Raw genomic sequence first — 22038 nt, 5'->3', positions numbered from 1 at the left:
CACCAAGTCCCCCTTTGTTTACACAAGCACAGCACATGGACTCTGGCCGGCTAGCTTAGAGCACAGCACCTAGAGTGAGGAGACACCCTAAGACTCCTGTTTATATACTGTCAGTCCGGGCTCCCTGATTGGACTTGTTAACAACCCCAATCAAGGATCTCATACTTAATGAGATATATGTGGCCAACCTCATTACAATAACCAAACAAATGAACATATGAACTCAGCCCCTCAATCTTGCTCATCAGTAAACAAGATCATGGCTGGCCTGATTATTTCACATTTTCACCTTCCGCTAATAACCTTTCATCCTCTTTTATTTATTGAGAATCTATCTACCTCTGCCTTAAAAATATTCAAGGAATTTGCTTTCACTGCCTTCTGAGGAAGGGGGTTACAACAATCTCATTGCTCTGTGTGAAAGAAAGAAAATCTTCTCACCTCTGTTTTAAATTTACGATTCCTTCTTTTTAAACAGTAACCTCTAGTTCTATATTCTCCCACAGAGGGAAACATTCTTTCCGCGTGTATCTTGTCAAGACCTCTCAGGATCTTATATGTTTCGATAAAGCCATATCTTAAGTTTCTAAACTTCAGCAGATGCATACCTAGACTGTCCATGTTCTCCTCAAAATCCAATCTACCTACTCCAGGTTCCAGTCTTGGAACCATTCTCTGAACTGCTTCCAATGTATTTACATTCATCTTTTAAGTACGTACTGTACTTTATATTCCAAACATGCTCTGACTGATGCCCAATATAATTGAAGTATGACTTCCCTAGTTTTGTATTCATTTTCCTTCACAATAAACAATAATTAGATTAGATTAGATTAGATTACTTACAGTGTGGAAACAGGCCCTTCGGCCCAACAAGTCCACACCGACCCGCCGAAGCGCAACCCACCCATACCCCTACATTTACCCCTTTAACCTAACACTACGGGCAATTTAGCATGGCCAATTCACCTGACCCGCACATCTTTGTGGCTGTGGGAGGAAACCGGAGCACCCGGAGGAAACCCACGCAGACATGGGGAGAATGTGCAAACTCCACACAGTCAGTCGCCTGAGTCGGGAATTGAACCCAGGTCTCTGGCGCTGTGAGGCAGCAGTGCTAACCACTGTGCCACCGTGCCGCCCAAAATATTCTACTAGCTTTCCTAATTATTCATCTTACTGCATATTAACATTTTACAATTTACGTAAAAGGACACTCAGATCCCCCGGCATCTCAGAGTTCTGAAATCTCTCAGCATTTAGATGTATTCTTATTTTCTTCATTCTTCCAGCTGAAATGGACAATTGCACATTTTTCCAGATTATACTTCATTTGCTGGTCCTTTTCCTAACATATTTTTGTAGTCTCCTTATGTTATATTCACAATTTATCTATCTGCATTTCTTCATCCCATCTTTAAATTTAATGGCTATACCTTCAGTCATATCATGCAAATCACATCATAGAGTCATAGAGTCATAGAGATATACAGCATGGAAACAGACCCTTCGGTACAACTCGTCCATCTTGACCAGATATCCCAACCCAATCTAGTCCCACCTGCCAGCACCTGGCCCATATCCCTCCAAACCCTTCCTATTCATATACCCATCCAGATGCCTTTTAAATGTTGCAATTGTACCAACCTTCACCACTTCCTCTGGCAGCTCATACGTACATATATTTTAAGAATTTGAGGCCCTAGCACTGATGCCAAAACAGAAATTGATAGAAAAACTCAGCAGGTCTGGCAGCTTCCGTGGAGAGAATGTTTCATGACCCTTGCTCAGAACTTCCTCAGCCTCTCTGGTAAAGGAAAAGCTCTGCAAATTAGTTAACCATGATTTGCCTTTACCAATTCCATACTGGTTTTCTTTAATTAATCCATATTTGCTTATGCCATAGCTGCATGCAGGCTTTGTCTCCCCACCGAAGAAAGAGAGTGCAGTACAGGCTCATTAACATCATCACAGAGATGGCAGGACTGTCTGGTCAGCTTTGAATGGGCCTCTATTCACCAGAGTTTAAGGATAAGAGTGTACCTGATAGAAATACTTAAAATTTCAACAAGGCTGGAAAGACTAGATGCTGGAAAGGAGTTTTGCCTGGTTGGAGAGTCTGGAACCATGGGACATAATCTCAGGATAAAGGGTAGGGCTTTTGGGACTGAAAGCTTTTTTCACTCGAAGGGTAATGAACTGATGGAATTCTGTACCAAGGAAGGCTATGGAGGCCATGACATTGAATTTATTCATGAAAGGGATAGCTTTTTTTTTTAGATTTTATAGCCACCAAGAAGTATGGAGAGAAAATGGGAATACGCATTGAGATAGAGGATCAGTCATGATCATATTGAATAGTGGAGCAGTCTTGAAGGGTTGAATGATCTACTCCTGCTTCTACTTTCTATGACTACATGAATCTTGTGCTACTTCTCGTCAGGATATCTGGTCGGCATGGATGAGTTGGACTGAAGGGTCTGTTTCCGTGCTGTACATCTCAATGACTCTATGTCATATGGCATTCTGGTAATGATTTTGGCCTAGAAATCTACAGACCCTGATAAGCACAAGTGAAATAGATCGAAATTCCATTTTGGCTGATGAAATTTATGAAATCCAGAATATAAATCTTACCCTAAAACTATCATTAATTGTTGCAAAGATCCATATGGTCTACTCATGTCCTTCAGGGCAGGAAATGGACCATTCTTACCTGGTTGGGTTAATATGTGTCTCCAAACCCGCAGCAGTGTAGCACATCCTTAATTTCCCTCTGGAATGGCCTGCTACTTGGTTATACCAAACTACTATTAGGTGTTTTCCTGAGTTCCCTATCAGATTTATGACTTGATGTCTTCAGAATTTTTTTAATTTCAAAAATATACTTTATTCATAAAAAATCTTTACATACATAGTCACTGAAGTAGTTTGGTTCTGTACAGCAACATGTGAAGAATCAAATCAAACACTGGAGTTTGACTCTATCCAACAAACATTTCTTACTTATACAAGATTATACTTATATATATTTGAGGCAGCAGAGGGTCTGATAACTGAACAGACCCCCATTTAACTTTGGACCTTGGGATGTTCCGGTCAGCAACATTCAATCAGGGTCAGCTTCTTGTTTTGGAAGAGCAACAAGTTTCTGGCAAACCAAAAAGCATCTTTCACCAAGTTGATGATCGTCCAGGCACAGTTGATGTTTGTCTCAGTGTGCGTCCCAGGGAACAGACCATAGAGCACAGAGTCCTGCGTCACGGAACTGCTCAGGACAAACTTTGACACAAGCCATTGCATCATCCTTCAGCCTTCTTTTGTAAAGGCACATTCTAGTTGAAGACGTGTGACAGTCTCTATCTGCCCCTCTCTCCCCTGCAGATGCTGCGAAGGCAGTGTGTGGGGGCACAGAGAGTCCAGGCATTTATTTTAAAGGATGTTACATGCAGACCACATCCTGAAGAACTTGTGGTCAAAGGTGTTTTTCTTTGCAAATTTCTCCACAAGGGACAGGTGATACAGAACAGTCCAACTACTTGGAGCATTCCAAGGGAACGAGGCCAGTCCCATCTGTTGCAACACCAGGGCCAGGTAGAATCTCAGTAGATGGTGACACTTGGTGTTTGTGTACCCAAGGTCCGTGCACAACTTGATGATGCTGCATGCAAAGGTGCCCATCAGGACGAAGGCAGCACTGGGTACGTTCTTCCTCCCTTATCCAGTGTTTAGTACATGGTGCCCCTAGGGACACAATCTATCTTCGACCTCCAGATGAAATGGAAGATGGCCCGAGTGACTGCAATGGCACAGATTAGGGGAATGGGCTGGACCTGCGCCATGTACAACAAAGAGGGTCCCACATCTGATGACCAGGTTTTTTCCCACAATGGAAAGTGACCAATGCTCCCAAAAGCCCAGTTTCTGCCTCACTTTGGTGATCCATTCCTCCCAAGTTCAGAATATTATTGCAGTTTTAGGAATTCACAGTCAAATATGGAATACTTCATTCTGCTTTACCTGTCTAATGCTATGTTTTTCATTCCATTGTACAGGACCACATAGATTGATCAATAAAGAAACAAACACTTCCAATTTGAATTGTACATATTATGATGATGGAAATCTCAGTTGTATGTGGATACAAGACAAAGATACAATGTATACTAGCGAATATGAAGTTAATTACATGTAAGTTACATTCCAGAGTCTGGGGTGACAAAGCAATCTGTTAAAATGGATTTAAAGAGCCGTTCAAAGGCTCAGTCAGAAATCCCTGGAGTTTAGAGGAATGAGCTGATTGAGGTCTTTCGGTTACCTCGGGTCAAAGAGGCAGCATATAAATTTAATTATTTTTTAATTAAAAATTAATTGGGAACTTCAAGCTAATCACATTGGAAATTCTGCTTCGTCCACGTTTTAATGTGTTGATTAACTCAGGTATGTGAAACCTTTTTTAAAAATAATATTATGGATCTACTGACAGTACTTGAGAAAAGACCATTAAAACTATTCCTGTGAACAGTTAACTTTCTCATTTAACTAGATTAACAAATTGTGCATTCCAGGTTCTCAGAAACTCCCTTGCATATGAAACAATGCAGCAGATACTTGCAGATCCAAAGATTCAATGGTGGCTGCCTTTTGTTTGAGGATTCAAACATTTTTACATCCAACTGGCTCTATGTATACATCACTGACGTCAACAATTACACCATTGTGAAACCATATACATTTATGCTTGTAGAAGAAGGTATGGCCAATAACTTTTAACTCTTCACAGTTTGGTAACTCCATTTATGGACAGGCAGCAGTGCACTGGCTCTTTACTACTCCTGGCTTCATGCCTCATCTTGGAAGATATTTTTGTTGTAGGGTTGGAAGAAAAATGGGGGATAGGCAAATAGGCTACGCTGTCTAGTCATGATGCTGACTCAAAACATTGACTTCGCCACCTCATGATGCTGCCTGGCTTGCTGTATTCTTCCAGCCTCTTGCTTGTCTACCTTGGAATCCAACATTTGTAGCTTTTTTTTTCTCTAGTCATGATGCTGCAGCCATCTTAACAGGAGGTTGACATGATCAGTCAATTGGTCCTTCCAAGCCAGTACTTTCTTTCACTTGTAATGAGTAAGTGTTGAAATGCCTGGTTTGCAAATGGGTTCCATTCTTGAGACTGTTTGCAAGTCGATTTGTATTCAAGCCAAAATGCAATGCAGGAGAATATAGAGGAGCCATTCATGAGTACAGGTGATGTTTTTATACTGGATCTTTAAAACCAGTATGAGATCATGCTTACAGTGTGAGTGTTCCTAAGTTGGATTTGCATAAATCAGGATTCCTTGTATTCCTAAATACGATAGGCCACGGGAAGGCTGACTGTTTATGGAACACAGGCTAATATATTATATTACTACTTTAAAGGGTGCAATAAGGTTATTAGGGTGCTATAGTAAAGGAAATCTGCTGTCCTTTTCTGTATGTAACTCTAGACTTATGGCATTGTGGTAAACCCTCAATTGTCATCTGAAAATAGCGTAACATTCAGTTTGAGGAAAATTAGAGATGAGCAACCAATCCTTGCTTTACTAGGGATGCCCACATTTTGAGAAAGCCAAAGAATATTTCCTTCACTTCCTTTTAGATCTATCCTCATTTGACATAGTTGCTATTAATATTTTACAAGGGATTTAACTAGGGATTCTCAAGTATTCTCTATTAGGTTCATTTGACTCCATTGTATGAAAATAGAACAATATCTTGTGCTTAGCCAATACCTTTGTGCTGCTGTTATGGTTCACCCTGAACTTCCACAGGACACTATCCATCAGTCGTCTGGTAGAATATGCTTAGAGACATGCTTGGAGGGTGACATGATGACTTATATTTAAGCGCAATTGCCTCAGAGGACCAGGGATTTGGGTTCAATTCCTGCCTCGAGCAACAGTCGGTGTGGAGTTTGCACATTCTCCCTGTATCTGTGTGGGTTTCTTCCGGGTGCCTTGGTTTCTTCCCACAATCCAAAGATGTGCAGGTTAGGTAGATTATCCATGGGGAATGCAGGGATAGGGTATCTGGGTGAGACACTCTTCAGAGAGTCAGTGTGGGCTGAATGGCCTGCTTCCACACTGTAGGGATTCAAAGCTTCTATGTTACTTTTGCAATGTTTTCTTTGCTCAGTCAGATGAAATCAACGATAGTAAAGATCCAACAGACAGCCTGAACTCCAGAAGTGAGGGGAGAATGATTGCCTTTGAAATCAAGACTGCACGTTCCCCATGTATCAAAAAGGAGCCCAAGCAAAACTAGATACATTGTGAATTGGGTGTAAAAAGAATCTCCTTTGAGTTGGTATTTATCTTGGCAATAAGGAAGATGGCTTCAGTTATTGGAGACCAGTCCCCTAGCACATCTAGGGACATTTCTGCAGGAGTTCTTTCGGGTATTTATTTTACTCAACCTGTTCAGGGATGTTACGACGTACCTTGGAACAGGTGGCAACTTGAGCCCAGGCTTACCTGGTTTTACATGTGGGGATACTACTCAAGGGCCCTCTCCACTCTTCAGGATAATGTCCAAGACTCAACCATCTTCAGCTGCTTCATCACAAGGTCAGAAGTGAGGGTAGTCGCTGATGATTGCACAATGTTCAGTTCCATTAGGGATTGCTCAGATTCTCAAGCATGGCTTGACAATAGCCAGGCTTACTTTGACAAGGGACAAGTAAAATCTGCACCACAGAGATGCCAGGCAATGAGCATCTCCAGCAAAAGAGAATCTAACCATAATCCCTTGACATTCAAGGGTATTATCATCACTAACTCCCCAGTTATCAGCATCCTGGGAGCTGACATTAACAAAAAACTGAACTGGACTAACCATATGCATATTGTGGCTACAAGACTAGGTCAGAGGTTAGAAATCCTCCAATCAGTAACTCACCTCTTGATTCCCAAAACCTGTCCAATATCAACAAGTCAGGAAAGTAATGGAGTACTCCCACTTGCCTGGGTGGGTCCAACTCCAACAACTCTCAAGAAATTTAACAAAATCCAAGAAATAATTGCCCATTTGACTGTCATCACATCTACATTCACACTCTTCAACAGTACATTCAGGATCAGCAGTACATGCTGAATATAAGACACCCCCATAATCATTTGTTCCTTTTCCTTTTAAACCTTTAGTTAATAAAACACTATCTAGCCCTCCAGTTTTGAAATTGCCATTTGATCTAGCAGCTAGCAGCTTGATTGCTTAATGGTTAACACTGTTCCCTCACAGTGCTGGGAGCCCTGGTTCAATTCCACTCTTGGGTAATTGTCTGTGTGGAGTTAGCACATTCTTCCCACATCTGTGAGTGTCCTCCGGGTGCTTCGCTTTCCTCCCACATCCAAAGGTTGTGCAGGTTAGGTGAAGTGGCCATGCTACATTGCCCAAGGATGTGCAGGCTAGGTAGATCAGCCATGGGAAATGCAGGGGTACAGGGATAGGGTGGGCCATGGTGGGATGCTCTTTGATGTGAACTTGATGGGCCTAATGGCCTGCTTCCACACAGTAGGGATTCTATGAATTGCAGAGGTCAGTTCTCAACTCTTACTACCCGTGGTGCAAAGAATATTTTCCTTGGTTAGTACTGAACTCTGCAACAATGACACCATTTGCAACAAAGCAGTCTATCTGATCAGCAGTATCCACCCTCCATCCACTTTCTCCACCTCCATGTACTATCGACAAGATGCACTACCACTCCTCTCAGCACTTTCAATCAAACCTACAATATCTGATTGATTGATTGACTTGAGCTATTGTCATGTGTACCTAAGTACAGTGAAAAGCTTTGTTTGCGAGCAGAACAGGCAGATCATAGTACGTGAGGAAACACAGATCATGGGGTGAAACACATCTTGGACAGAATGATGCATACATCTATCATTCAGAAGAGCAGTAGGTACACTCCAATTTCCCTTCCAGTGCACCGATCATTTTACTTTTGGCAAACACATGCTGCTCTTTCGTTGACACTGGTTCAAAGTCCTGGATCTCCCTTCCAAACAAAACCAGGGTTCACCATCGCCTCAGTTTTTTAAACTGTGCTTTGATAGACATTTCTAACAATGTCAGCACTTGCCATCCATAAACTAAATGATGTACAAGGTCATTTCAGAAGCCAGATTGCTGTGGATCTGGAGTCATATCAAGATTAGACTGTTTCAGGATAGTGGATTTCCTTCCCTAAAGGGTACTAGTGAGTAAGGTGGCCAAATTATAGCAACTAATGCTTGTTTCATGATCACTGGAATTGGAATAGAAAAAGAGAGATCCTGTAAAGTGATCAAGAGCACTGGGAAATCAGAAGATTGGGAAGTCTACAAAAACAAACAGGGGATAACAAAGAGAGAAATAAAGGAAGGAGAGAATCAAATATGAAGGTACGCTCACCAGTAATATTAGGAATGATAGTAAAGGTTTCTTTCAATACATAAGAAATGAACAAGAGACAAAAGTAGAAACTGGGCTGCTCTAAATTGATGCAGGAAAGCTAGTGATGAGGCTAGTGATAAAGAAATAGCTGAAGAACTTAATAAATACTTTGTGTCAGTCTTCACAGTAGAAGGCATGGGTAATATCCTAACAATTAAGGAGAGTCAAGGGACAGAGTTGAGTATGGTAGCCATTACAAAAAAAGAAAATGCTAGAAAAGCTAAAAGGTCTAAAAATTGATAAATCTCCTGGCCCAGATGGGCTATATCCTAGAGTTCTGAGGGACGTGGCTGAAGAAATATCTGAGGCATTGGTTGTAATCTTTCAAAAATCACTGGTGTCAGAGAAAGTCCCAGATGATTGGAAAAAAGATAAGATCAAGACAAAAGATGGAAAATTATAGGCCAGTTAGCCTAACCTCAGTTGTAGAATCCATTGTTAAGGATGAGGTTTCTAAATTCTTGAAAGTGCAGCGTTAGATTAGAACAAGTCAGCCTGGATTTAGTAAGGGGAAGTTGTGCCTGACAAACCTGCTAGAATTCTTTGAAGAGGTAACAAGAAGGTTAGACACAGGAAACTCAGTGGATGTTATCTACTTAGATTTCCAAAAGGCCTTCGATAAAGTACCTCAGGCTGCTGAGTAAGGTGAGGGCCCATGGTGTTTGAAGTGAGCTACTGGCATGGATTGAGGATTGGCTGTCTGACAGAAGGCAGAGAGTTAGGATAAAAGGTTCCTTTTCGGAATGGCAGCCGGTGACAAGTGGGGTCCCCCAGGATTCAGTGTTGGGGCCGCAGCTGTTCGCGTTATATATTAATGATCTGAATGAAGGGACAGGGACATTCTGTTGAAGTTCGTCAATGATACGAAATTAGGTGGACAGGCAGGTAGTCCTGAGGAGGTGGGGAGGCTGCAGAAAGATTTAGACAGTTTAGGAGAGTGGTCCAGGAAATGGCTGATGAAATTCAATGCGAGCAAATGTGAGGTTTTGTATTTTGGAACAAAGAATACAGACATGGACTATTTCCTAAATGGTGAGAAAATTCATAAAGCCAAAGTACAAAGGGATCTGGGAGTGCTAGTATAGGATTTTCTAAAGGTTGACTTGCAGGTTGAGTCCGTGGTTAAGAAAGCAAATGTAATGTTGTCGTTTATCTCAAGAGGGTTGGAATGTAAAAGCAGTGGTGTGCTACTGAGACTTTATAAAGCTCTGGTTAGGCCCCATTTAAAATACTGTATCCAGCAGAGATTCAGACAGATGATCCCTGGAATGGCAGACCTAACATATGATGAACAGCTGAGGATCCTGGGATTGTATTCATTAGAGTTTAGAAGGTTGAGGGGAGATCTAATAGAAACTTACAAGACAATGTATGGCTTAGAAAGGGTGAACGCTGGGAATTTGTTTCCATCAGGTGGTAATACTAGGACCCATGGGCATAGCCTTAGAATTAGAGGGGGTAAATTTAAAATGGAAATGAGGAGACCTTTCTTCAGCCAGAGAGTGGTGGGCCTGTGGAATTCATTGCCATGGAGCGCAGTGGAGGCTGGGACGTTAAATGTCTTCAAGGCAGAGATTGATAAATTCTTAATCTCGCAAGAATTAAGGGATACGGGGAGAGCGCATATAAGTGGAGCTAAAATGCCCAACAACTATGATTGAATGGTGGTGTGGACTCAATGGGCCGAATGGCCTTACTTCCACTCCTATGTCTTATGATCTTCTGGAGACGAACATTATACTCCAGGTTCATAAATTGATTAGACCAGTATCTGTAACTTTAAGACTAGTATTTTGTCCTAGTTTCTTTTAAAAGAGAGATTGAGCTAGAGGGGATGAGCAGTCTGTGGTAACATAAACAATTTTTGAGGCCTTATGTTTTTTTTTAAAGTTGGAACAATAGAAGCAGCCTGGATGGGTGTGGTCAGCTCTCACAGACCAGGCTTTCTAATTTCCTTTTATGTTTAAGCAGTTGCTGTTGTGGGCTTGAAGAAGTGGAAGCTATTTTTCCCTCTCTTGATTGCAACCGAAAGATAGAGTTTCTCCTCCTTCTATGGGCATTGCATGTGAGAAAGTCTGATTTCTAAATTTGCCTTTTGACCAAAGGGTGTGTTTATGGAAAGTTACTATTTTGCAACAGGTTAATGTGTAATAAGTACTGCACCTCTTATTCTGTTAAGTATTCCAATAGAATTATGTTATTTTTAATTCTTCTTTCTTTTGTTGTATTTTTAGTAAAGAGTTTGAATAAATTGTGTTTTGCTTAATGTCAAGTAGTTTGACCGGTTGAACTGTGTCTGGAACATGGCATGTTACATTTACTTTTAAAATAAGGAAACATTAAGGTCCAGGCTACCATCTTAAAATATCTTGCGGCACAGTGGTGAGCACTGCTGGCTCACAGCGCTAGGGACCCGGTTTCAAATCCAGCCTCGGCTGACTGTCTGTGTGGAGTTTGCACATTCTCCCAGTGTCTGCGTGGGTTTCCCCCATGTGCTCCAGTTTCCTCTTGCAATCCAAAGATGTGCAGGTTAGGTTAATCGGTCATGCTAAATTGCCCATAGTGTTCAGGTTAGGTCCATTAGTCAAGAGTAAATATAGGATAATAGGGTAGGGAAATAAGCCTGGGTGGGTTACTCTCTGGAGGGTCAGTGTGGACTCGTTGGGCCAAAGGACCTGCTTCCACACTGTAAGGATTATATGGATTCTATGGGCCTAGTCTGGTTTATAACAGCTTCCATGATGGTGTTTGAATGTACATACCCACATTGGTAGTCTGAATGTTAGACCAGTGGCATTATGACTAATGCATTATCTTCTACCCACTCTTCAAGAAGGTAGCTCATTACCATCTTCCCCAGGAGCAACTAAGGAATGGACAGTAAATCATTGTCTTTGCTGATATACTATGACCCAGGGATTAAGTCCAATGCATTCAAATAGCCAGCATAAATACGGGAATACCAGTTTATTAAAACTTTAACCTTTCGGAAGAAAATGTTAAATGGAGGATTGGTCTACCATAAGTAAAGTGTATTACGTTGAAAGGAAATGTTTTGCTTTTCATCATGCAAACAATGTTTAGGTTATATTTCATTGGTATTTTAATTTAGTTATGATTCTTATCATTCCAGTTAAACTGAATCCACCCCAAAACCTGAGTGCTAAACTTATTGGAAAGGAGGAGATTTTGTTGACCTGGGATTTACCAAAAAGCCAGAAGCGAGAGTGGCTTCAGTATGCAATAAAATACAAAAGCAACATGGACTCAAAATGGAAGGTTTGTGCTTTTCACATTGAGAGGCAAGAATCCTTTGTATTCTGCCCTTATGTGTGTTCTTGTGACTTTTCAAACCCTACCCATCGCATTGACATCCCTGGCTCGATAACTAAATGTAATTTCTGTGCTGTTGTACTTCTGGACTTGAGCTCATTCCTGCTTCTAATTGCTTCACCATTAGTGGCAATCCACTCAGCTGCTTGGACCCGATGCTAAAGGAGAATTCTCTCCCTATATCTTTCCAATTCTCTACCTTGCTCCTTAGTGTCTACCTTATTAACCACATTTCTAACTTCTTGTCCTAATACCTGTTCAGGTGGCTTCTTGTTAACATTATTTCTGATAGCCCTCCTGTGATGTCCTACTATGTCCAAGACACTACATAAATGCAGGCTGCTTTTTTGTTGGGCAGGAAAGAAGTTAGCAAGTCAAGGTCATGTGATGTAGAAAGGAACCTCTTGGTGTGTGAGTTAAGAAGAAATAGATGACACAAAATAACCTCAACAATTTGCAGTGAATTATTAAAATGCAATGAAGTAAGATACATTAAAATAAGATAGATTTTAATTCAAAATCATCAAGTTTTACTCCAAATGACTGACCGATATTTACTTGTAATTCATAAACACTCACAATGGACAGGAAAGAGTGTTCAATTTTCCTTGATCAATGCACTATCACGAAACTCCTTTGACCATTATTATAAAATTTAAAATAGAAATGATTTCCTCTCCTGTAGTGTTTAAGAAATAGCAGTCCTTAATGTCCTTTATAATTCCATCTCACTGCAGCATAATTCTCCTTGCATGATTAACGAAAGAGGCTTCGGAAAGAGGATGAGGAGAAAGTTAAAAAAAATTCAATAGATGGAGAGTTAAATATGTAAATTCAGCCCTTGAGAGAAGTTTCAATTCATTGCAGGCAGGAAATGTTGCAGGTTGTCCTGCTACACTAGAATTTCTGTGGTTAAATATCTATTAAAACCTCTTTTTATATATTTCGAGACTGAATAGGCTTAATTTTGTCTCCAGATGAGAATGAAAAACAAGCTATATTACGTAACTCTCCTGATTTTCGTTTCCATCATTGTGAATGGAACTGTAACTTGGGTGAGGTTCACAGATCATAGTCATTGTAGAGATGTCCAGCACGAAAATTGACCCTTCGATCCAACTCATCTATGCTGACCAGATATGCTACACTAATCTAGTCTCATTTGCCAGCACTTGGCCCATATTCCTCTTAACCCTTCCTATTCATATACCCATCCAGATGCCTTTTTAATGTCGTAATTGTACCAGCCTCGACCACTTATTCTGGCAGCTCATTCCATACACGCACCACACACTGTATGAAAAGGTTGCCCCTTAGGTCCCTTTTATATCTTTCTCCTCTCACCCTAAACCTATGCCCTCTAGTTCTGGACTCCCCGACCCCAGAGAAAAGACCTTCTCGATTTATCCTATCCATGCCCCTCATGATTTTATAAACCTCTATAAGGTTATCCCTCAGCCTCCAACACTCCACAGAAAACAGCCCTAGCCTATTCAGCCTCTCCCTATAGCTCAAATGCTTCAGCTTTGGCAACATCCTTGTAAATCTTTTCTGAACCCTCTCAAGTTTTACAACATCCTTCTGATAGGAAGGAGACCAGAATTGCACGCAATATTCCAAACGTGGCCCAACCCACATCCTGTACAGCTGCAACATCCTTGTAAATCCTTACACGGGGCGGCACGGTGGCACAGTGGTTAGCACTGCTGCCTCACAGCGCCAGAGACCTGGGTTCAATTCCCGCCTCCGGCGACTGACTGTGTGGAGTTTGCACGTTCTCCCTGCGGCTGCGTGGGTTTCCTCCGGGTGCTCCGGTTTCCTCCCACAGTCCAAAGATGTGCAGGTCAGGTGAATTGGCCATGCTAAATTGCCCGTAGTGTTAAGTAAGGGGTAAAATGTAAATGTAGGGGTAGGGGTATGGGTGGGTTGCGCTTCGGCGGGTCGGTGTGGACTTGTTGGGCTGAAGGGCCTGTTTCCACACTGTAATGTAATCTAATCTAAAAACATGACCTCCCAACTCCTATACTCAATGCTCCAACCAATTCTTTTCATGTTTTTGACATCCAGTGAAATAAGGAAGCCCTGCTTTGTGATCTTTAGGTCGTCCATGAGTTCAAATCTCACATGTCATGTATGAAATTCTTGATCATTTCATGACCATAATATTCTCTTCTGAGAGTGTATGTTGTATACATCTCTGCAGGAAACTCCAGGAAAAGTGTTTGTGAACTGCAAATGCCACAGGATTTTCACATTCCCAGCTCACAACATATTAAATCAAGTGGATGGAATTTGTAAGCTGAGGGCTGACGATGTTTTCAGTTTTTGTTCCAGGATGCATCTGGAAGTAGGGCATTTTAATTTGAAGCTGTTGCTTTGTGGTCCATTCTGAAGATGTTATCTACCATGTATTTTTCTGCTGTGTTCAAATACCTCACTGATATTCACTATAAGAGTTTGTACATAAATAGCTTCCACAGAGGTCACAGATGGAGTTTGGCACCTATGGCACCCCATACTTAAAGTCCTCAATCCCCTAACCTAATGACGACAATATTGTTTACTTATTTAGGGGTGGCATGGTGGCTCAGTGGTTAGCACTGCTGCATCACAGCACCAGGGATCTAGGTTCGATTCCTGCTTCAGGCAACTGTCTGTGTGGAGTTTGCACATCCTTCCCCTGTGTTTGCATGGGTTTCCTCCCACAATTCAAATGTGTGCAGGTTAGGTGAATTGCCCATAGTGTTCAGGGATGTGTAAATTAGTCAGGGGAAATGTAGAGTAATAGGATCAGGGAATGGGTCTGAGATGTGTTGCTCTTTGGAGGGTTGGTGTGGACTTATTGGGCCAAGTGGCCTGTTTCCACACTGTATTCTATGATTCTGATATCCATCATCTGGGGTGTTTGTTGGGGTTCCGATGGATATGTAGGTGACTGTCGAGGTTCATGTGTGCCCAGAAGGTTCTACTGCAACTAGAACAGAGTGCCACAGATGATTGAGTTTAAGATGAGCTGCTGCCTTGGGAATTATATCTAACATGCTTTCTCTCTGTCTCTGACATTCGCTTACTTTCAATGGAGGCCACACCATTTTTTATTTGGTTGTGCCAAGTGCAGAGATACTGAGCAAATATCTCAAAGGATGTTAATAGCAAAACTCCAAAGTGAAGCTTTCAGAGTATTCCTGTGTGTGTGTGTGTGTGTGTGTGTGTGTATATATATATATATATATATATAAATAATTGATCATCATGAAAGACCACCCAGATTCACACTCTCCACAGAAGACTCACTTTGGTAAGTGAGGGGTCCGTGATTATAGGAGAGGAACAAGGTGGAGAGAAAAAGGTTATGAGTATCAAATGAGTATTAAATTTTGCTTCTTTTGCGCTGATGGCGTAGTCACTCTCAAATGTTGTTCTTCGTTGTAGGTCGAAGAATTTAAAAGACAATCTTTTACCTTGGCAAGTGTTGATCCGACGAAGTACTACACGTTATATTTAAGGTCCCGGTTGAATCATATGTATGCGCAGAAGTGTTACTGGAGTGAATGGGGACCCATGCTTATTTGGGAGCAAAAGACTGCAGCAGGCATGTATAGAATTCTGGAGGTTTTTTTCTGATTTTATAAATGTTTACCTGGAAAATTGGAAGAGTGGTGTCCATTTTATAGGTGTTTCAGAGCCTTGTATGTGGGAGGTAAGAAGTGGCTGCTCATTACCAACTGGAACAGTGCCTCCTATTGCTAAAAAACAAAAAATAGGGGTGCAGTGCATGTCCACCATTTCTTTTTTAAGTTGTTCATTTGTAGTTGCCCATCCCTAACTGCCCTTGAGAAGGTGGTGTTCAGCTACTCCATTGAACCACTGCTGTCCTTAGGGTGTAATGCTGTTAGTGAAGGAACACCTGAAACAGGCATTACAGCCTTAAGAAAATAAGGGAACCTGATGGGGTTCTGTCACTGGAACGTAAATGCAATACAGTGGGTAGCATTCCTACCTCTGGAAAAGAATTTCCAGATTAGAGTCCCATGCCAGGACTTGTTGGTTTTTAAAAGAGTATTTGTAATGTGACCAAATGGATTGACTGTCAACCTATAAGGCAACTCAACACATATGGTACCAGGCAGTAAGAGTGGGTCAATGTCAGACTGCTCCAGTAATTTTGCCATAAATGTAGACCAATACAATGGGAATCCTGGGAACTGAGGGCAGGAGATAAGACAGACAGCCCAGAAGGGAGTTGAGAGTGTGGTGTTGGAAAAGCACAGCCGGTCAGGCAGCATCTGAGGAGCAGGAGAATCGATGTTTTGGCAAAGGCTCTTCATCAGGAATCAACCCTCTCCTAGCTGATCTCCAGCAACTGCAGTCCTCACCTTCTCCTGGCCCAGAGTAAAAAGCCAATATCAGTGAACCAGTAAAAGACGAATGTAATATGATTTGTACGACTGGCACCAGTGGCATTAGCCATCACAGTAATAGAATGCCATCTTGAGGCCCACATTACAGGACCATTAGTCACATCTGGATTTTCAAGATTTTTAAAACCTGAAATAATTGCTTTTTAATGTGCTATTGTTTTGTTTATTTCTTCCCCAAGACTCACCAAGGTTTCATTCCTTTATTCTGGTTTTAATACTGGCAGCACTTCTGGCCATGCTTGTAGCTGGATGCGTGGTGTATAAAATAAAGAGGTGAGTGACTTTTTCTTCAATAGGAAGTTTATCCCTCAAGAGTGCTGCAAGTTGGATTTTATCATTGCATACTTCAAAAGGATCAGTAAGACAGTTTTAGGACAGTGGATTGTGGAAGATTGAAAGGAAATATTTTCATCTCGAAGTATCTCACTCCCCTTTTGTCTCTGGAATGATACTATAATGATGCACAAAGCCAGCAAAGATTTTCAAGGAAAGCAAATTTCATCTTTCATTTGCTTAACATATCCCTGTTTCAACAGAGGTATATTTTCATCAATTATAACTCCCTTCCAAATAGGTCATGAAATTCATGAGGGAAGTGTCGAGATATCAGACATTAATCTCACCCAGTCCAACTTCACCTCAACTGCTTTGTTTGACTGTCATTGTTCAAGCTGTCACCACATACAATGTGGTTCATCCTCCAGAGGCAGGGAAATGTTGATCCAGATTGTGTATGGGCTGTGAACCTACCCACATCTCTTTGGAAATGGTGTGCCGGGATATGGGAAAAAGGCAGGAGATTGGCACTAGTCGTAGAATCGGTGCAGGCATGATGGGCCAAATGGGCTCCTTTTGCATCTGTACAATTCGGTGAATTTCAGGATCTGAGTTTTTAGATTAGATTCCCTACAGTGTGGAAACAGGCCCTTCGGCCCAACCAGTCCACACCGACCATCTGAAGAGCAACCCACCCAGACCCATTCCCCTTCATTTACCCCTGACACTATGGCCAATTCACTTGACGTGCACATCTTTGGACTGCGGGAGGAAAGCGGAGCACCCAGAGGAAACCTACGCAGACACGGGGAGAATGTGCAAACTCCACACAGACAGCTGACCAAGGTGGGAATTGAACTCGGGTCCCTGGCATTGTGAGTCAGTAGGGCTAACCACTGAGCCACAGTGTTGCTTGCAGAGAGACTCACTGAAGGTGGATAGGCTTTCAAGCTGGGGGAAATGTCAAAGATCTTGCATCTTCAGAGAAGCAGCAGGCTGTGATGTACACTTCCTCCAATTTATTTAAAGTATAATTTAAATATATATTCAGCAGCTGGGCCAACATTATGTGGTCTATGTCTGTTTTTGCACTGAGGCAGCCATTTAGGCTGGTCTGTACCATAGGCCCCTCCTTGGCATGCACTGGGAGATCAGCTCCAAGCAGTCAAACTGACCCATGGAACAATGGAACAATTCAGTCCAGATTAGATTAGATTCCCTACAGTGTGAAAACAGGTCCTTTAGCCCAACTAGTCCACACTGACTCTCCGAAGAGTAACCCACCCAGACTCATTCCCCATATTTCCTCCTGACTAATGCACCTAACTCTATGGGCAATTTAGCATGACCAATTTACCTAACCTGCACATCTTTGGACTGTGGGAAGAAACCAGAGCACCCAGAGGAAACCCACGCAGACACGGGGAGAATGTGCAAACTCCACACAGACAGTCACCCTTTTATCTTCTCCTGCTGAACACTCTCTGCTCATTCCTGAAGAAGGGCCTGTGCCCGAAACGTCGAATCTCCTGTTCCCTGGATGCTGCCTGACCTGCTGTGCTGTTCCAGCAATAAAGTTTCACCTGAGGCTGGAATCAAACCCAGGTCCCTGGCAGTGCTAGCTACTGTGCTGCCCTTTTAGTTTGCCTCACTTCGGCTCATAGACTCATGATAGGTCAGTCGCTACATATGTGGATAGGTAATCCTTTCCTGCTCCCAAACTGAAGCCCCATTCCCCCAAGTCCCATTACAGAGGTGTCCCAGAGGTGAAGTAGAGCTGAGAAACTGATGGACTGAGGCCTGGTGGATATTTTAACACCTGCCCATCTCCAATGCCAACCCATGCAGACTCCAAAGAATGCACTCCACAGTCATCAATGTTGCTCAGTGGTGTCACATACTTTATTTATCGCAAAACTACCAATCAAGCAACAGGATCGGTAGATCAATAATATGCGTCCTTTAGGGGAGTTAAGGATGATCAGTTCAGCCATGCTCTCATTGAATGACTTAAGATAGAACAGACCTAATGGGCCAAATGGCATACTTTTGCTCCTATGTCTTATGGTCTTATTGCAATTAAGCCATGCTCACTGACAGAGAACAAAAATGCCAAGCATATAGTGGGGATTTACAGCTGCTAAAATACTCAGTCTAGGATCCATGGCTGGTACTGTTACCATGGAAGCCGTGACCCTACAATCTTGATTTATGACCCATTAGACATGGTGACACACATTTCAGGAACCCTGATGCTAAGAGCTACTGCTGCTTGACAATGTTAATATTTATATTTAATTAGAATGTTTATAACACAAGTACTTTTCCTGAAGTTTGGGGAACTTCCTGAGGAAGTGGTGGATGTGGACACAATTACAATACTTAAAAGCCATTTGGATAAGTGCGTGAATAGGAAAGGTTCGGAGGGAAGTGGGCAAGGAAAACGGGCAGGTGGGGCTAGTTTAGTTTGGGATTATGTTCAGCATGGACGAGATGGATCGAAGGGTCTGTTTCCATGCTGTATGACTCTGACTGATTTAATGTCGAATCAACATGATATTTATTATTTGTTGGCAACCTACGTGAGTAACGAAAAGATTGTAATCAGTGACCTCTGGTTTTGAAAACTACAGAAATATGAAATGCAGAATCTTCCTACCTTGCTTCTGCCTGCTCTCTGGAAGAGCTTTCTACTGATTTCCCATCCACAGTTCTTCCCTGTTGTCCTCTGTAGTTATGTGCACTTTGTTTCAATCACAACTGCACTTTCTACGAAACAACAGCAATATGCGCGCAGAGTTCAGTTTGGTGGAATCCTGCCTGTTCATTTCCCACCCCCGGATCATAGTTTCATATTTGTTTCTCAACTCATGTCAGTTTCAGCTGAAAACCTGGTCACTTTCACTTAAGAGGTGACGGTGAGTAATGAAGATCTGCAACTATTTTGTGCACAGTGCACTACAATTTAATGCAGTACATTCAGAATTGCGAATGATTCGCCTCTGCATTTTATTTTCAACTAAACAGGAAGCATTGGTTTGCAGTCGAACCCACAATTTATTGATTGGTGGCTTATTGGAGTCCATGGACTGCCACCTGTTTTTTACTTGTCTCAGCAATTTTGGGTGCAGAGATACAGCGTTAAGAGCTTGGATTGTGCAAGAGTTCCGAGAAGGAACACTGCAGTGGTAAAGGAATCAACAGAGGTGGAAAGACCATTCATTGCTTTGTGCAGAGAGACACAGTACTGGATTTTCTGTCTGTAGTTGGGTGTGCGTTTCCTCTTTAGGAGAGTGGATCAGGTGACAGAGCTAGGTTGGCAGTCTAAGACCGATTACGGAACTGAGAGAACACACAAATTTTCCTGTTCAAGTCCACCCTCTCTCTACCTTGTGTTCTATTTATTGTTCTAGTGAACCATAAACTGGACACCAAGATGGACCAATGTGATGGAATGGAGAATCTCAAGATTGACTTATCTTCGACGGCAACGTAGATGACTTAAGAGGCTAGATTAGTTCCGAACTGACAACTAAAAAGTAAATTCACTTGACTGCATCAAGTGAGCTGATGAGCTGATGTACTGTAATTTCAAAACAACACTGGAAGAGTCTTGTTACATTGTTAAAGCATTGGTCTCCTTCATGAAAGAAAGATGTACATGGCGAGAAGCAGTTCAGAAATGGTTTACATTACTATTACCTGGAAATGGTGGGTTGTCTAATGAGGAGAGATATTAACAAGTGCTTCTATATACAAAGACTGGTAAATGTTTTGACCTGTTTTCCACAGTTGTTCTGTTTATTCATTTTTGTGAGATGTAGGCATCGTTGATTGGGCCAGCATTTATTGTCTGTCCCTAGTTGCCCTTGAAAAGGTAGCAATGAGCTACCTCTTGAACCACTGCAGTCCATCAGATGTGGATTGACCCACAAAGTCATGAAGGAGGAAATTCCAGATTTTGGACCTAGCAGCAGTGAAGGAATGGCAATATATTCCCAATACAGGGTGGTGAGTGGCTTGGAGGGGAACTTGAAGATGATGGTGTTCCCCTGTACCTTTTGCTCTTGTCCTTCCAGATGAAAGTGGTCTTGACTTTGGAAGGAGATGGCTGAGGATATTTGCTGAATTTCTGCAGTGCATCTTGTAGATAGTACACACTGCTGCAGGGTGTGAATGTTTGTAGATGTGGTGCTAATCAAGTGGATTGCTTTGCCCTGGATGGTGTCAAGCTTCTTGTGTTGTTGGAGCTGCACCCACCCAGACAAGTGGGGAGCATTCCATTACACTCCTCACAGTTTAATGCTAGATCAATTGTTAATTTTAAATCTGAGGGAGATAAAAGTTCTGTTAAGCAAAGGGATAATGGGATATGGGCTAAAAACAGGTATTTGGAGTTAGGCCACAAATCAGACTAGATGGGCTGAATGGTCCACTCCTGTTCCAAGAATGAACAGGCTGCAGTTTCTAAGACTAAAAGACATCTTGATTGAAACTGATTGGGCCTGAGGAGTTTTGACAGTGTGGATGTGGAGAAGATGTTTTCTCTCTGGGTGGCACGGTGGCACAGTGGTTAGCACTGCTGCCTCCCAGCGCCTGAGACCCGGGTTCAATTCCCGCCTCAGCCGACTGACTTTGCACATTCTCCCCGTGTCTGCGTGGGTTTCCTCCGGGTGCTCCAGTTTCCTTCCACAGTCCAAAGATGTGCAGGTCAGGTGAATTGGCCATGCTAAATTGCCCATAGTGTTAGGTAAGGGGTAAATGTAGGGGTATGGGTGGGTTGGGCTTCGGCGGGTCGGTGTGGACTTGTTGGGCCGAAGGGCCTGTTTCCACACTGTAATGTAATCTAATCTAATCTCCTTTGGGGAGAATCAGGAACTAGAGGTCACTGTTTATAAACAAGTGCTCTCCTATTTAAGGAGAGATGAGGTGTCACTTTCTCTCTGCGGATCATGTGCCTTTGAGACTCTTGTCCTTAAAAGGTAGTGGAAACAGGGCTTTTGAATATTTTAATACAGGATCGATAGATTCTTGGTAAGCCAAGAAGACGAAGCTCCAGAGGGTATGTGTGAATGTGGACTTGAGATCAGGGCCTGGGGCAAGGGCTACTTCAGGGTTTGTGGTGATGTATATGTATCTTTAAGAGAGAAGATTGTAAATTGCTGTCTATCACTACTTCCTGTCTTGTGGAAGATAATGTCAAATACAATGGTCCCTGTAGATATGACAGGCAGCAGTCCTACAGCTCAGCTGTTGGCATAGCCTCCCGATGACAATATGCTGTGGATGTGGAGGAGCCAGTGTTGGACTGGGGTGGACAAAGTTAAAAATCACACCACCAGGTTATAGTCCAACACCTGAATTTGGAAGCACTAGCATTGGGAGCTCTGCTCCTTCAGCAGGTGGTCTTCACAACCTATAACCTGTTTCCATGCTGAGGAGATTATATGAAAACACTCAATTGCCCCGAGGGTTGAACTATAACCACAGCCTGTAAAAAGCAGAGTTGTCACTTTGTTCAGGG

General features: G+C 42.3%; 1 protein-coding gene across 1 annotated transcript in view; it reads left to right on the top strand.

Annotated features, from left to right (window-relative positions):
* The window catches only part of LOC122551079 (cytokine receptor common subunit gamma-like), a 60262-nt gene that overhangs the window by 20715 nt on the left and 17509 nt on the right, over positions 1 to 22038 (top strand). Inside the window, exons 4-8 of the mRNA XM_087988557.1 lie at positions 4056 to 4191; positions 4569 to 4753; positions 11618 to 11763; positions 15250 to 15409; positions 16418 to 16511. Coding sequence (XP_087844683.1) covers positions 4056 to 4191; positions 4569 to 4753; positions 11618 to 11763; positions 15250 to 15409; positions 16418 to 16511 — 721 coding nt within the window. The remainder of the gene's footprint in view (positions 1 to 4055; positions 4192 to 4568; positions 4754 to 11617; positions 11764 to 15249; positions 15410 to 16417; positions 16512 to 22038) is intronic.

This window comes from Chiloscyllium plagiosum, unplaced genomic scaffold (assembly GCF_037043375.1).
Source record: "Chiloscyllium plagiosum isolate Xiang-an unplaced genomic scaffold, Cpla_swu_hap1 HiC_scaffold_6, whole genome shotgun sequence".
Classification (NCBI taxonomy): Eukaryota; Metazoa; Chordata; class Chondrichthyes; order Orectolobiformes; family Hemiscylliidae; genus Chiloscyllium; species Chiloscyllium plagiosum.
This window is presented reverse-complemented; position numbering and strand designations above follow the sequence as displayed.